We start from the raw sequence: 16,956 nt of genomic DNA on the forward strand, positions 1-16,956 counted from the left end.
ATAATGGCTCTGTGAATGTGGAGAGAAAACTAAGTTAAGTGACTTACATAAGTTTAGGATAACACTTAACCTTAACTTCCCCTATTTAGCATTTATACACAAACATTTAATAGATGGCTAAGATGACACTGTAATATGTTTGTACGCAGCTACAAGGACATTTTAAGTGTTTATTTGTGTGCAGTGTTTGTCTGCAATTATAACTTTTCCAATGTAGACATATTCTATGTAATTACAACAATGTTTTGCTGTATTATCAGTGTATACACCAGCCATGGCTATAGGAGTTACAGTATAGTTGCTGACAAATGCATTCATTATATCTTTTGAATTTTCTCACCTTTTTTCACACATCAGTCCTCAATGTGTAGTGGTCAGTGTCAAATACAGTTTTTCTTAAGCTGTTGGTGGATACTTCAGTCCAAATTACATCAGCCCAGCATTTATCAATTGTAATGACTATCGGTGGATTGTTGTGGTGGGTTAGGGAATAGACAGGGACCTGTGTGGGGATAAAGGGAAAACTACTTTCTTCCTGCAACAAAAGAACAAGGATGTGAAACAAAAAAATGGGTGGTTTATTTTAAGGGAGGGACTTCCCATGCCACATCCCAGTAAACATATATTACCTTGTATTAAAGGAAGTAAGACAGAAACTCACCATAATCATGGGTTGCAGGTAGAGTTTTGTTGTTCAATGTACAGTAGTTGGTTTCACTATCATTAAATTTAGGGGATTTGAATGCCTGGTCTAATTTAGAAAATAGCGCTTTTAAAAAAATCCTCACTTGACTTTTCATATTTCATTATCCAAAAATATGCTTTACCACAAAGTATGTAGAAATCGCACGGTGAGTCAGAAAAACATGTCAATCAAGGCGAATCGAGCAGATTGAGGTTAGAGACAAAAACAAAACATGTAGCATGACTCTTTGGGGATTTCCACAGCAGCTACAGAATGTACCCTTTGAGTAAAACATTGTAAAGACAGGTGCAGTGACCTGTGGTTTATCAGACATGAGTCAAAGTGCATGTATTATTCAAAACAGGTTCTGACATGACAGATCACAGTAAAAGTGTTTTGTTCTGTGATGTATTGACATCACATATTGAACATAACATAAAATAACAATGACATAGCAATTTCTACCAAAATGGAGACCGCGGCTGTCATTGATGTGAATCATACATAGGCATACATGCAAATGGACTGCATTTATATAGTGCTTTTCTAGTCTTAATGACTACTCAAAGCACTTTTACATAGTACAGCATCATTCACATGCACATTTAGGGTTCAGTGTCTTGCCCAAGGACACTTTGACAGGGCCAGGGATCGAACCACTGACCTTCCGATTGGTAGACGACTGCTCTACCACCTGAGTTGTGTTTTCAAAACTGGATTCAGCCAAATATGTTATGCTATATTTAACATGAATCGTGACAAATGAGCACTACATCAACTATGCCATTGAAATATGCATATTTCAATAACAGTGGGACTATGGGACAGAGCCGTAGATATTGTTATTTAGACCACAAAGCACATCAATAATAGATCTTTAGCTCCCTCTGTTGACAACTTGGAGCAACCATTCAGGACTACCTTCTGCTTCAGCCTGCAGAGCAGTGCTCCCAGTAAGGGACAACTCTGTGTGGATCTAATAGTTTAGTCAGGAAAAAAAAACTTGAAGAACACACTGTTATTCTAAGCTTCAGATTTATATGGCGTTAGGACTTATGTTGCAATGCAAGGTTCATTAGCATAGAGCCATCAGGCTAGACTATGATAAAGAAGACACACTATGCAGGAAATTAGGGCAGATGGTTTTCTTTGTCAAGTTTGCATGATGTACATTAGTTTTATTGCTAAGTGGAACTTTCCTTGCAATGCTATGTAAAGAGCTGTCAAAAAGCATTCAATGTAATCTTAAAACTGATCAGATGGAGACTTCAGTTACTCAATAGTTGACTGTTTCATTGTTGTAACCTTCTGTAGTTAAGATTCACAGAACATTTAAAGGCAGAGATGAATTAAAGAACATACACATTTGAATTAAAGAAATTCACTTTATTTCTTATAGTTAAGCAGAAGTTACATAATTAGTGAAGATAATACTAACTTACAGGTTTTGAGTTTCTTATACTTCAACGTACAAAAAAGGCCTAAAAGATTGTTCAACAAGGGAAAACTACTTTGTAAATAAAAACACATGGACTTCTGGATATCACATTAAGGTTTTTAAAGCAATGTACCACAATATTTTTTGTTTACATACTCACACTTGTCCACCTTCTCTTTGGTCCTCTGGCTCGTTAGCCGAACATGCTTTGATTCACTGCACTTGGGTCAAGTTGGCAGCCATCCTTCAGTTATCACAGTACTGTACCTTCGATGGGGACAGCATCAGCACCGTGATAACTGAACCAGGGCAGCCTGACAAATCTAGCAGTCCGCGGCTTTGCTCCATTCGTCATCCAACCATAATGTGTGCTCCAGGTCAACAGATACAAAGATAATAATGTTTTCCTTTTGCATTTTTTGCAGCACATTTGATGGTATCTCATTCAAAACATATGCTAGTTGTATCTCCAGCATTTCGTTTGTTTGCATAATGTATAAATACTTTTCAAATAACACACAGTAGCTAATACAATAACAGATTAATCTACAGAGTAATATTAGGCATGTTATTTAACAATCTGATACATTAGTTTTTTAAATATCCTTCCAACTAATCACCAGCAGGAAATACTTTGCCCTCTAACCATGGGATTTAACCCTTAAAGATCCAATAACATTTTGGGGAGATATAATACCATTAAAAAAACTAATTCATAAAGTCAGAGTGAAAAAGACAAAACATAAACTATATAACATAGTCTGATTGTGGGAACATAAATAAATTGTCAATGAACAATTGTCAGAAAAGTTTGGATCACAAAGTCTTAAAAGTTAAATGAGTAAGCTCACATATGCACATTAATCAGGACAATGTCATTGTATGTAATTTATTTATTTAGGCCTTTGAGATAAGGTAGGTTTGTACCAAAAGTGGTACAGTTATTGATTCTGTACTGCAAACGACAGACTCTGTTGTCCATTATATGATGAAACGTCTACCTGGGAAGGTAACCCTAACTCTAATGACAGTTAATAATGCACAACCCTGCACATGAAATTTGAACTCTACCTACTGGCTGTGAATCTGTGATTAAAAACAACATTGCACAATTCTTGGAAATGGGAGGAGGAAGCTTGCTTCAAAGTCCTACGTAGGATATTTTAACATGGTTAGTTATTTTTCTCTTTCCATATTAAAGTTTTTTTTTATATTATTTTCCATTAGTTTCCATTCTGCTGGTGCACATAGGGCTCGTAAATGTTGCATCTTATAAAACAATTACAGGTAGAAAGACTTTGTTTTTTCCAAACCTCCTTCCTGCTAGGACTTGGTCGAGACAAACTACTGTATATTATTCATACCAACCACAAGGCCGAGTGACGTCAGACTTGTTATGATTCTCCTCGCGGGCTCCGCCCCCCTCGGTGAAGGCAGCCTCTGGAGCAGTCCGGTGGCGTCTCTGCCCGACGTAGCGGCTCCTCCTCCTCGTCATCCGCCCTCCGCACTTCATGTAAACAACTCCATTAGTCCCGCTGCTCAGGGCACTGGCCAAAAAATGTTCATGTCAGAAAAGCAAAGCAACATGTGCAAAAAAAACTAAACATGGCAGAGGACAAACAAATTGTCAGGGCGGAATGCTCCGTTTGTCTGTAACAGGAGACCCTGTGAAGAAAGCGCGTCCATATTGCATAAACCCTCAATGTAAATAACTGGGGGATGGCTTATAACCTACAACCGTGAAGGTAACGTATGGGCTACAGATCAATGGCTCCGATACGCTCGAGAAAATAAGGACAACAGCAAACAGCCTACTTAAATAAGCGCTTGTTGCCGTTTTCTACAAATAGGCTAAACAAAAGTTGTCCAAAATCTTAACAACCTAATGGCATTAGGTTACATATTCGACACGCATACCTGCTTAAACTGAAAAGCGACTAAAGGCGAAATATAAGTGCAATGTTAAATATTGTGCAGCCAAACGTTAACGCCCAGCATTGCATACACGCCCCTTTTCTAGACAAAAACGAACAGCATGCTGTATGATTCAAATAGATTATAATCATTTATTCTTAATTAAATTCAGTCCGCATTAAGTGTATAACACACATTGGCTCACATACCTGCAAATTTCCCGTTTAATGTCCCGTGTTTACATGACTATTTTTAATGACGCAGCAAGACTACACAACGTGATTGTCGCCATTTTTTGTTGTTATTGAATTCTCCAAAGCCATGTGACGAAAATCATCGTGAAATTTAAAACAAGCTTCCGGGTGTGGAGACTAATACCTACTTTCGCGAGGCTAAAAAAGGTTAATCTTCCGAGTTGTTTGATGGATTAGTCTGGTAACTCCACTGACTGAAGACTGAAGGCTGTGCGCAATTTCTGACAGCTCCGGGACGCTGCCGCCGCCGTATGGCTCGCAACAAGTACAAGTTTCACTGGATTCGATCCACCCGTCCGCAAATGTTGCGCGGAATGACAACGACTCATGTGCTTTTCTGAGCCTGCTGCCAGGAGTGCAAAACCAAGAAAGATAACAACCCCATGAATAATAAAAGCTCTGCTTTGAGAGAAACACCGTCAACAAGTGGTGGAATCCAAGAACAGCCCACTTTAATAGTGGGATCATTTGCATGGTATAGCTCATTAATTTAGCCTATGTATTATTATATATAGTCTTGAAATGTCAACTTGTAAATAATTCCAAATGCTTATTACTGTAGAAGAATCATTTATATTATATATTTCCATTGCAAACCAAATATTTTTATGGGATCAGGTGACTGACACACCCTTTTCTGGCTTGTAAGTAATTAGTTGCATGGCAGTTTGTCTCCATGCAATCCTTGTACCAAGCCTCAACTTGAACTGAAGGTGTGATTATCTGATTTCCCCTTTGCAGTTGCAGATCAAAATAATATCTAGCTTTCCAAACAGACTGCAAGAGGACATATTGGTCTTAAACATTCTGCACAGAAAGGCACTCCCTTACTAAACTTTACATGTGTTGCAGTGAACTGAATTGGCTATGCAATTTTATTTTTGTGTTTTTGCTTTTTAGTATGTTGTAGCATGGAGGAAAACATGATGATATTTCTACCTATGAGTTGGAATGATACATTTTCACCTTCAAACGCCTTCTTCTTCTCCTCCTCCTCTTCTTCCTCCTCTTCTTTATTCTTCCCGGTGATATCAATGTGCTTGTAAAATAGAATCGTCACAGTTTCCTCTCTCTTAAGTGACTTAAGTAACAGACGACAGTTGCTGTTGTTGTTGTTGTACATCACTTGTATATAAAAAAACTACAGTAACCAGTTTACCCCGCAAAGTTCATGCGAGTCAGTCATCCGCATTTTTTCTGGATGATGTGCGCAGAAAAATAGGGCGTTGTGGAGACACCCTCCTCATTCATTCGCAGAGAAAAGTCTTTGTCCGCAAAGACGTAGATGGGTGTAATGTATCCTTAAGCGACCGAAAGAAAAAAAGGAAAAGGGCGTTTTGACTTGATCCGAGTCATAGAGCAGGATTGCCCCAATGTGCGCAGAGAGTGGGCTCTGTGTAGAGAACCGCAGACTCCAAAGAGAAGCTGAAATCTACATTGGCAACTATAACTTTCAAAGCTATTCAGTCTTTGGACCACTTTGATCGCTCATGTACCCAACTAACTAGGGGGTTTAAAAAAAGAGGTAATTTACTTCTTTCCCTAGCGCACAAAGAGGACAAACTAACATTTGTGCCTCCCAGAGGTTTTAAAGTTGCAGTCTGTGTTTGAGGAAGACATGGCCAAGTTATTCCGAGCTGCTATCATGGGTCCACCAGGATCAGGAAAAGGAACGATATCCAAAAGGATTGCGCAAAGCTTTGGCCTGCAATATCTGTCCAGTGGCCACTATCTACGAGAGAGCATAGCGGCAAACACAGGTAGGATCTTCCCGTGTACTTGAGCCCAAACGTCAATATTAGGGGTGTCAACAGGAAGAACCAGTCAGCAGGGAAGTCTGTGGAAACTATGCGGCATGTGGATCTTCCTCTTAATATCATAATAATTCTCACAAAAATGTAATCATAGCAAAACATGTTTGCAGAATGAGATGGTGAGATGTGCGCATTTTGGGATCCACAGTTGTTTTCTAGAAGCTCATTTGACAGTTGGCCTAATCTTCACATTTCAATCCAAGCTATAAAACACGAGACATTTGGATGACCACAAACTTAATTCTTATTTATCTGATTTCAATCTAGTACAGAGACTGTGTCCAACGCCACAATGACTCAGTGTTCACTCCAGTTAACAGGTTTTTCTTAAAATATTTCCCCAAACTTACACTTTAAACCATTGATTGTGTCTCTTACAACTTTTCATTGTAGCTACCCAACTGGAATAAATTGAAATCCAAGCATGTGCCAAGCTGATAATAAAATTGCTGTTCAGTGCAGAGAGCTTAAGTAAAAACATGTGTGCTTGGTTGCCATTTCTGAAACGTTTTAGTAAATTGCAGCTTGCTGGATCAGGTAACTAAGCCTTTTTTTTTTATTTTAAAACAAGTTTCAGGGTTTATAAACCAGTGAGATCAATATGCGTGTTTGTTTAACAAATCCACAGCAGGCTCCAGATGTTTAGTGTAATTTTGGGAGGCTACATCATTTTAACCATTTACAATCTCTGGTCTGATAGTTACACAATAACTAGATGCTCATAAGTGGTACCAAACATGCTTTTTTTTATATCAAGGCCTTGATAGATTAAACAGACCCTATCCTGTCTTGAACTTTAGAAGCACACATGCAGTGACTATGTTTACCTGGATCAGAGGCAGGTGTGCTGGTGAGGACCTACGTAGAAAGAAGCATGCTGGTGCCTGACCATGTGATGACAAGACTGATGCTGCCCAGACTGGAACACCTGATCGGCCACAGCTGGCTGCTGGACGGTATGAAAAGTTGTGTTTTTGTTTTTATACAATAAGAGTGCAGGGTCTTTACTTTATTTTACTGATGCATTTATGACACACCGGCTTTATCTTACAGCAGCCTCCATTCTTTGCCTTGTTCAATTGTAGTGAGGGAATATGTTTTTCATAATACAGCATCATGGCCAGTAATGGAAACTGCTAGCCACCCCTTAAATCTGATTGGCCAACCTGGGTGCCACCCTCCCCCCAAATCCCCAGACTAATAGTCATGTTAGAGGCCATTGGGAATGCATTTTCTACTCCTCTGCAAGCTTAGAAACATGCCCCCCAAAAGTGCCATGTCTTTTGATTCTGAGGAGGTAACTAAGTGGAAAAATACGCTCTACATTATCTGATATACCTAATCCAGTACCAGCAGGTCTGTACCTGCTCTTGACTGTCATTCCACTATCAACAGCCATAGATGATTTGCATTAGGTTCCAATCAAAGAAAAAAAAGGTAAAGATATAAGATTTTTGCCATTAATACAGGAAGAGTCCACATGTTCCCTGTGCTGTCCTGATCTATAATGCAAGTTTCACAAATAATTTTTTATTCACATTCAAGTGACCTTTGTTACAACACTTATTGTCTTATGTTGCTGGTTTTGTATTGTTTATTATTACTGCTTTAATGCTGTTCAATTGTTTTGTTGCTGTCTGTTATTTCTGTGTTCCTTTAATTGTAAAGTGCACTGAGACCATGTCTAATGGTGATTTTACAATTTAAATACATTTGATTGATTGATTGATTGATTGGTTAGTCAATTAAAAAAACAGTTTGTATGTATTTACTTATGGTGGAGATCAAGTCACTATAAAGTGATAACACCTGTAGTGATATTATTACATTCTACATGTCAATACTTTGTCAATTCTTGTGTATGTGATACATGAGGATTCACATTTTTGCCATCCATATACAAAAGTACTTTAAGTTCTTTGGAAATGGCCTCAGAATTGTGTTAGGTTAAGAAGTTGGTAACATATTTAGTTTGAGTCATTAGTAACAGAGATGATAATGTCCTGACTGCTGAGATGACAAACTCAGTGTCTTTTTCAAGTTAAATATTATCCACTATCTGTAAGAGAGATGCCAAACATTGATGAAACAAACTAGTTGGTGTTACTCATGTGTAAACCTTGAAATATGATCAGTAAACAAATGAACAAATGCTTTTTTTTTAGCAAACAAATCAAGGTTACACACACACACACACACACACACTCGCCTGCATGTATTCATAAACTGAGACAAACCCCATGCCGCCCTCCCCCGACGAACTAACAGACACATCTACGCATATATATCCTCCCTAAATATACCTTCTCTTTCCCTCTTGTATCCTTTGATTGGTGCCTTCCTGTCATTCATTTGTGGGCAGCATGATGCTCTAGTGGTTGGAGAGATTTAAAAGCTCTTTATTGACCTAACAATGGAACATACAGAGCAATTGCCAGTTTCCCCTCCAACACACAAGGAAGCAATAAACTGAACTGCATACCAAAGCATACTAAAACAAGAGAGAGAGAGAGAAAATGGCCTTAAAACTGAAGGGCCTACCTACATTTATGGTAAGCTTGCCATGTGAACACCCACCATGCTGAAGTATCCTTGAGCAAGGCACTGAATACCTGCCAACCCTACTGGTGCTGAGGTTCCCTGTAGAGATCACAGCAATGTAATTCAATCACAAATGTAATGTGCAAGTTTCATTACAGAAATGTTGGTCTATCTGTCCAGGATGAATCCTCCTGACTTTAGTGATCCCTTGACTTTTCCTCTAGTGCCACCATGAGGCTGATGGATTGCCGTGACAGTTGGTTACAGATATCCGTGGTCCCCAGAAGATAATTTAAGCTGAACTTGGTGATCACTTGACTTTTCATCCACTGCCATCAGCATGTCAAAGTTTTCACTTATCCAGTAAATAAAGATGGATTGGCACACATTCATACGGACGTTCATGGTTCCGAGACGATGACTTTGGTGATCAAGTGACTCTGTGCCATCTTGTGGGTTGGAGTGAAATGTCTTAAACTATTGGATGGATTGCCATGATATTTAGCACAAGCATTCATGTCCCCCTCAGGATGAATTGTAATAACGTTGATGATTCTCTGACTTTTCCGACCAACGTTAGGTATTCAATTTATCCAATACTTTTTATGATCAAATACCTTTAAAAACTAATGGCATTCCCAACAGTCTCATCTGTACTTTGTGTTTAGTGCTAATTAGCACGTGTCAGCATGGTAACAAGCTAAAATAAGATAGTGGCCATAGTAAACATTACCTGCTAAACACCAGCATGTTAGCATTTAACTCAAAGCACCACTGTGCCTCAGTACACCCTCACAGAGTAGCTAGCGTGACTCTTGTCTTATTATAACTGCTGGTGGTTCATCCAGGTCATGTAACTAAGGGTATTGTTTTTTTCCAGTAAGTTCATTCACATACATAATATTGTTATTATGACATGGCTATAGGCACTCTCACTGGAAAACTGGAAACAGCTTGAGTCCAAGTTTACTTGCTGATATTAGCAAACATTGATACAGGAAATGAATGGCATACTATTCATGTACAGTATGTCTTCCTTATGTTATTGACTCACAATGATAATCATAACTTCAAAAATACACATGCAACATAATCTTAAATGTAGTGTATTGAAAAATAAAGGTCATACATCAATGTATAACACTGAAGTATTCCTGGTGGCAGTGCCTCTCACATTCTATCTCTGCTCTCTGTCTAGGTTTTCCCCGGACTCTGTCGCAGGCCCATGCCCTGAACAGTTTGTGTCAGCTGGACCTGGTCATCAGCCTCAACATCCCCTACGAGACTCTGAGGGAGAGACTGAGTGACCGCTGGATCCATCCAGCCAGTGGCCGAGTCTACAACATGGGCTTCAACCCGCCACGAGTGCAGGTCTCAGAAGTCTGAAAGTTACAGTAGAGTTAGAGTGCTTGGAATATTCTACATCCTACATTCAATATGCAGTATGAGACAACTTGTGTCTAGTTTAACTTTTGAAATGAAAAAATATTCATCTTCATAGATTATGGATTTTTTGAATGGAAATGAAGAAGTAATTGTAATTTAACTTGGTAATTGAACTTTTAGTGTGAAAGAACCACAGCAGACACAAGTTATTCAAATCAGAGTTTTTTATTATTATTTATAAATCTTACAGCATGTCTGGGAACTTGTGAAAATAAGGCTATCCTGACAGCAGATGCCCTCTGTCTCCAGTATAGTCTCCAGTTGTTTAGAAGCACTATTTCTTTATTAAATAGAATGCAGATTTGAAAAAGGATGAGGAGGGTTTGATATATCACCATTACATAATAGTACCTTATGTTGACAACATTATTGCATTAGCAATGGCTGAAAAGATCAAGGTTCAAGCAGCTACTGGAAAACTCACCAATTTCCATGGCCAATGTTGATGTTATGTTCTTCATATCTTTATAATATATGAGCAACAAAAGATCCTGTAATCAACGATAATAATAATAATAATAATAATAATAATAATAATATAATGAATATGAATATGTTTGGTAATCCCCTGTGTTACGAGACTTCACTGCATTTTGAGTTCACCTTTGTTGCATGTCTGACCTTATTTTGCCTTCCTCAGGGTAAGGATGACATCACTGGGGAGCCACTGATTCAACACGATGATGACAAACCAGAAGCCCTGATGGCCAGACTGAGACACTACAAAGATGTGGCCAAACCGGTCATAAACTTATACAAGTAAGTAAATACTTCAGTCTTTACTCAGTATTATTTCTACTGGCAGCCAACAGTGTCAATTCTTGCAGTGGCATATAATCAGATTGAGATTTTATTTAGATAGATACTCCAGCAGGTAAATGGTCTTTAGTTTTTCCAACATTATTGCAAAGTATCATAATAACATTATTATCACAGAGACTTAAGATTTGGCCGCTGGAAAGAAGTGTAGTCATGTGCAGTGTTGCACATAGGCAATCAAACCCAGATGTCAAACAATAACAAAACATGGAGGTCATGAACAGGATCGTGTGAATTTGGTAGATTGGAACAATGGTCAGCAGAACTTTTTTTGGAAGTCTTGGATGCTTGGCTGAGTTACATTTTGTTTAACTAAAGCACTATGTGGCTCCAGAGGGAGCTGCATGAAGTCTGATTAATTGCCTCAAGTGATGTCACTTAAGTCAGCGTCAACTGGAGCTGAAGACTTCAAGTTTGAAAATGAAAAAAATCTGGGGGTGTGTGTGGAAGTAGACTGCTCCTCATCTCTGCCTGAGGCTAGCGGCTCGAGGCTACATTAGCCGCTACTAGCATAGCACACCCGAGTCTCCTCCCAAACTGTTGGAAGTTAAGTTGCATTGTGGGTGATGTAGGTCCCATTTTTTGACAAGGAAAAACAATGTGTGGATGCATCGATTTAGATCTTTTGTTATTTAACAGTCCATTAATATGACAATGTTATAGGCATGCAATGCAGTTCTCTTTTACAATTTAAAGACTACGCCACATTCTGTCATTTAATCAATCAATATTTCAATTTTACCCAGTTTCTCTTATTATGTATCCCTTATTTCTTCGCTCAGGTCACAGGGAATCCTGCACTCATTTTCCGGTACAGATACGGACCGGATTTGGCCTTATATTAACTCCCTCCTCAGCACCAAGATGCACATGCAGCCATCAGATTCCTTCCAAACCCAAACACCCTGACACTTTTCTGAATGAAAAGATCACAGGGACACATCAAGAAGCAGCCAGAGGATGTGGGGTGATGTTTCCACATGCAGCTTTCAGTTTTCTTAAAAGAGAGGCTTAGAGAGATGAAAATGATCAAAACTGTCATCCAACATGCTTGTTATTCAATCACCAGGTGATTTTTTTAAATGAATGGTCCAATGCAAATATTTGAAGAGCTTAGTTGATTGTGTTGATTTCTGCATTATCATAGTGAAAGGTTCAAGGCAATATCAAAACTGATCATTTTTTATAAATCATAATTTTACACAAGCACTCACCATCAAGCAACACTGTGTTTTTTTGTATCTGCAATATTTCCAATTGGATTTAAATCATAGCACATTCAGGGAAGCTGTGGTAAAACCAAAGGTTAAAAGAAAAAAGTATGTTCAAGCAAACAATATCATGTTGTTGCCTCTATGAATATACTCATCATTTTGGAGTGAAACCCTTTAATCAATAATAACTGGGGAGTTGTTACACAGAAAAAAATCATTTTATTCAAGTCAGTCTCACCACACTTCACTGAGGGCAAAACTGACATTATGCATTGTGTCTAAATCCAAAATCAATCTTGGACAGCCATTATTTGGTTCATTTTTTCTAAAACATTGTGCAAGCCTGAGTGAACCAGTTTTTATTGTGCACTGTATAAACAGCTATTCTTTACTTTTGTTCTGAAATGCTAAAGATTATTATTAGGGCTGTCAAACGATTATTTTTTTTTAATCGTGATTAATCGCTGAATTTATCACATGATTAAAATTCTATTATTTTGCATTTCAGAACAGTTTTTAAGTACATATTAACAATGGAAAGCATTTCTTGAAATGAGACAGCGTTTGCACTTTGCAGCAGTGCTGGACTTGTACAAGATTCAAGAATCCCTCACAATCACTCTACAGCACACTCTGGCTGGGATGAAGACCAATACACAGAATATAGTGCCTTCAATGCTGTTACTTTCATAAGGTTGCCTTGAAATTTTTATCTTTAAAATGTCAAAGATTGTTGTTTATAAAATGTAATGTTTTGCAGTGTTTGTTTAACTTTAAGATATTGCTGGATATTACTTTAGTAAGTAATAGGATTTGGAAGCATAACAAGGTCATATATGTAAAGGTCTTATTTTGCGGTTTGTTCGAATGTAGAAAGCACTGCTGCAGGGTGAACAGCTTGTAAAATGTTAACCTTGTAGATTTTTTATATTATTTTGTAAGTGATTTTTTTGTGAATGTTTAATATTAGGTCCCACCCTACAGAATAGCTTCTGGTCACCTGCAGTTAAAAGAAAGGTGTCATATTTTCACCTAATGGCGCAGGAGTTTGCTTTTGGCAATCACGTAAGCACACCAGTACCTAACTTGTGCAATAAAGACCAGCAACTGGGTTTTCATTGTTTTTTTTTAAGCTGTGCTAATGCTGGCTCTGCAGTACTGTAAAATGTCATTACCTGTATTCATTATGAAGCTGAGAATTAGCAAAGTACACTTATCCTCTCACATGCAAAAATATATCTTTTTTTACATTTCTTTTGTGAGTTCAGGTTATCTAGGGTCTAGAAAGAGTGGATGTTGTATGTTATACAGATTAAAGGCTTTTAAAAGATAATGACAGACCAAAGATACAAAAAAACACTGACACTTTTACTCAATAATATGTTTTGCTTGAGTAACAAAAGGATAAGATGTCCTGGGATGGGATGAGTCTGTAGGAGCAGAATATGATTTCCACTTTGGTTTCATGTTGTTAATAGTTCAGTTCAGAGTTCTTTATTTTCTGTCAAGGGGAAATTTGATTTGCTGGTGGAGGTACAAAAAAACAACAAAACAACAACACAATAAACAAGGCATAAAACATCTTTGCAGCACACAACCAACAGAGTGATTGAGAACAATTTCATTACTGAACATCAGTGAACAGTGTCAAATAAAATCCCTTGAGATTGTCTGGAAAAGTGATTTCTAAAAGTGTCACTGAGAAGGCCCAAGTGACACTAATAAAAACTGTGCAAGTTATATGCCCGTATGCAGAGGCTCAGTCCTTGACGCAGCGGCTCAGGGTTCAAGTCTGACCTGCGGCCATTTGCTGCATGTCTTCCCCCCCCCCCCCCCCCCTTTCCTGTCTACAGCTGTCCTGTCTATTAAAGGCTAAAATGCCCAAAAAATTATCTTTAAAAAACAAAGTTAACAGCTTGAATGGAACAAGGAACAAAAGAAAATGTGTGCCTGTTTGTTTTTACTCTAGGGAGCCTACAGTATATCTCCACCTAGATGGAAGAGGAGTGAGTGTGTGGTCAGAGCTTCACAAGATTGACCGTGCCTTCTGCAAAACTTGTCTGTCAAAGATCCTTGTTAGAGAGAGCTGCTGTATGCCTATTATCTTGCTGGCCACTGTAATAATTTTGGACAGACAACTTTTGTTTTGTACTGTAAGGTTGAGGAAATCAAACAAAAAGTTAAAATGGACTCAATATAAGATCTGTATAACACATAGCACAATATGCCAATCTGTGTCGTTGAATGAAAGGGCGTGGTGTCAAAGTGTTATGTGACCTCACCCTACTGCTGATGTGTAAGGATTGTGGATTTTTTCTTTCCTATTTTCAAACCATGCTGTCCAAACATGTTACATTCTGAAAACAATGAAAATATTTTCTCAAGGCTGCTTTCACTGTCATTATACTTAATCTTGTACTTGTATATGCAACAAAATGTACCTACCGTCCTACTGTATCTTATTTTGTGGGAGACTCCCAGCTAATTCATACTTTGGTTGGGTGCAGACAGGTTTCTTCATTTATACTTATACTTATAAGGATTGTTTCTCAGTCAGAACATACTGTAAGCAAGTGGGTAGTGTAGTCAGAAATTTCAACTTTAGGCATATAAAGCTCTTTGGGTTTTAAATTATTAAAATTTTGTTTTCTCAGATATGTCAAGTTTTGATTTCAGTAGTGGTCTGCCTGGTTAAAACTACACAAAACTTATCTTACAACTCTAAAGAATCTCTGATAGCCTATTCAGTTAGAAATCTAGCTTTATCTTCTTTCTTTCTTTCTTTCTTTCTTTCTTTCCAGCACACACAAAAATAATAAAAAGGCGTTGCTCCTCCCTTCTTTGCTCCTTGATCTTTTATATCATGTGAGAAAAACAGGAAGCAGCAGGAGGGTGTGCTGCTAACTTGCCATAGATTTATACGCATGCGTGTGTGTAGCCTTCATAGGGTGTCTAATCCTCTCAGATCTGTAAATAAACCCTATGTATTAGAGGTTGGTCGGGCGTGCTAGACTGTCTTACTGGATTACAGTCTCATCTGCTGTGTTTACCTTTGACAGATGGTGTGCAGCTGTAGTTTGTCCATGCATTAACCATAATGCAGATTTAGATGAGTATCCTGTGTCCAACATTTGAAATGCAGCAGATGGTGTTGCATTTTAGGGTTTTTACTATCGCCTCATGGCCACTGTTCTTATAGGAACCTTTACAAGTGTGACTCAGCCATTCTGTGACCTGATAAAACTATAATCATTCTCGGTGCATATCACCAATAGGCTATTGGTTTCTCGATTAGGCCTACTGCAGCAAATTCACATGCAGTCATCATATAGGCTATTACATATTAGCCAACATTCAACCCGTTTCGGAGGTCCATCCCAGGTTTTACCAGCTCTGACAGCTCTGCCAGGACTCGCTGAGCGGCGCAGTTTCTACCGTACAGACTCATGAACATCCACTCTTGCTTTTCCTCTTTTACGCTCATCCACATCATCTACAGATCTACCAATCGCCATCGCTGGTTTGTTGCTCATATGCCAAAATGTGAATATGATGATGCCGTACCAGGTGCTGCCTCTGTAAATGTACTGACAGGTTAACTGGGAGATATCGGGAAATCCTCGCAGGACAGTACGTCTCACAGGACGTTTAACGCTTTTAACCTTTGACTAGCAGCGAATGACAAACCAAAGGTCGGTGTCTGTGAGCGAAGCCGAGGTTTAAAGCGCATCCAAACCACCGGCACAACACGGCGCTCCCGGGGGGAGAATGATAGAAAGCGCTCTGAAAGGTACTGTCGTCTGTTTCTGTTCATTTGATGTGATTCATGGGACGTGTTTTATTGACGTAGCCTGCATCTCTCAACAGGAAAAGAAGGAGAGCATCATGATCTGTGTGTGGATGTTACATAATATAAGGCTGCCTCTGGAAATTCCCCCCCCCCCCCCTTTCCCCCACTCCCCCATCTCTGCTCGAGAGGTTATCACCAGCATGCACTTGCTCCATAGCCTACTCGTTTTTTTTTTTTTCACTTTAGGCGATACATTAATCTAAAATCATAAAATCAGGGCCTCTATGTGGCGAGATGCGCACGCGAGCAACATGAATGACATCATTTGGGTTATTTTTATTCAGTAGGTGTCGATTTTTTCACACATCCTAGGCTCCTAATGAGACATATTGGTTTTTTTCTGTAGGCCTATGATACTTATTACTGTTGCTTTATCCCTATAAATGACATCCGGAGGACTAGACTGAATTAACAGGGTGAAGGCTGCCGCTTTGATATCAGTTGGATTTTTCTGTCAGCTGATGATGTCGGTAACGGCACTTTAGGACACCAGTTAAAGGTACACATCACTCTGTCTGCAAATGATCTAAAGAGGACCGGTTTTTATTCATCAGTATTATTGCCATTTTGACCTGACTGATGTCTTTGTATCTTGATTATCAATATTATCAGAATCACAATCTTCATCATCCAGGTCTGGCTGAGAGGGCAGCTGCTCCTCTCTTGTCCAATTGCCTCACTGTCACATCGTCACCAGCGTCACGCACGTCACGTGAGCAGCTTAATGCAGCTTGGTGTGGTTTCATGCTCTGATCATCAACCATTGATTCACTTTGTTCATCCATTAAAAACATATAGGTGACATGTGGACATTTCATTTATAGTCACAGTGAAATGTAATTTAGAGCGTTATGGAATGCGATGTATTATTACACTTAATATGTGGGCGGGGCTTAGTAGAGCGACCCTTGAACATAAAGGCGTGGTTTAGCCAATAGAGTTTTTACCTCACCTACCTTAAGCCAGGGGATTCCAGGATTT

General features: G+C 38.8%; 2 protein-coding genes and 1 long non-coding RNA gene across 5 annotated transcripts in view; 2 read left to right on the forward strand and 1 right to left on the reverse strand.

Annotated features, from left to right (window-relative positions):
- Nucleotides 1–2,050: 2,050 nt before the first annotated feature.
- Nucleotides 2,051–4,817, reverse strand: LOC116039133. Of its 2 annotated transcripts, none has more exons than XR_004102258.2 (2): nt 4,247–4,817; nt 2,051–3,670 (listed from the first exon to the last, which is right to left on the reverse strand). It is a non-coding gene; the product is annotated as an uncharacterized LOC116039133 (long non-coding RNA). The 2 variants fall into 2 exon arrangements; XR_004102257.2 differs by having other exon boundaries at nt 4,420–4,814.
- A 705-nt stretch (nt 4,818–5,522) lies between these two features.
- ak4 (adenylate kinase 4) lies at nt 5,523–13,352 on the forward strand. The gene is made up of 5 exons (XM_031283937.2): nt 5,523–6,051; nt 6,942–7,061; nt 9,845–10,017; nt 10,733–10,851; nt 11,694–13,352. The coding sequence occupies exons 1-5, from the start codon at nt 5,910–5,912 to the stop codon at nt 11,818–11,820; spliced, it is 681 nt and encodes a 226-aa protein (XP_031139797.1). The 5' UTR covers nt 5,523–5,909; the 3' UTR covers nt 11,821–13,352.
- Nucleotides 13,353–15,546: 2,194 nt separating this feature from the next.
- The window catches only part of dnajc6 (DnaJ (Hsp40) homolog, subfamily C, member 6), a 42,611-nt gene continuing 41,201 nt past the window's right edge, over nt 15,547–16,956 (forward strand). For both annotated transcript variants that reach the window (XM_031283907.2, XM_036007255.1), the window contains exon 1: nt 15,547–15,915. Coding sequence is in view for 1 of the 2 variants with exons in the window: in XM_036007255.1 (XP_035863148.1) it covers nt 15,894–15,915 (22 nt within the window). In the remaining variant the exon portion in view is untranslated. The remainder of the gene's footprint in view (nt 15,916–16,956) is intronic.

The sequence above is a fragment of the Sander lucioperca genome, chromosome 11, assembly GCF_008315115.2.
Source record: "Sander lucioperca isolate FBNREF2018 chromosome 11, SLUC_FBN_1.2, whole genome shotgun sequence".
In the NCBI taxonomy this organism is placed as follows: Eukaryota; Metazoa; Chordata; class Actinopteri; order Perciformes; family Percidae; genus Sander; species Sander lucioperca.

What these genes read in the sequence shown, in the direction of transcription:
- ak4 (XM_031283937.2), top strand. Translation starts at nt 5,910, where the DNA reads ATGGCCAAGTTATTCCGAGCTGCTATCATGGGTCCACCAGGATCAGGA. An exon ending in GAGCATAGCGGCAAACACAG is followed by an intron (nt 6,052 to 6,941) that starts GTAGGATCTTCC and finishes TACCTGGATCAG; the next exon opens with AGGCAGGTGTGCTGGTGAGG. An exon ending in TCAACCCGCCACGAGTGCAG is followed by an intron (nt 10,018 to 10,732) that starts GTCTCAGAAGTC and finishes TGCCTTCCTCAG; the next exon opens with GGTAAGGATGACATCACTGG.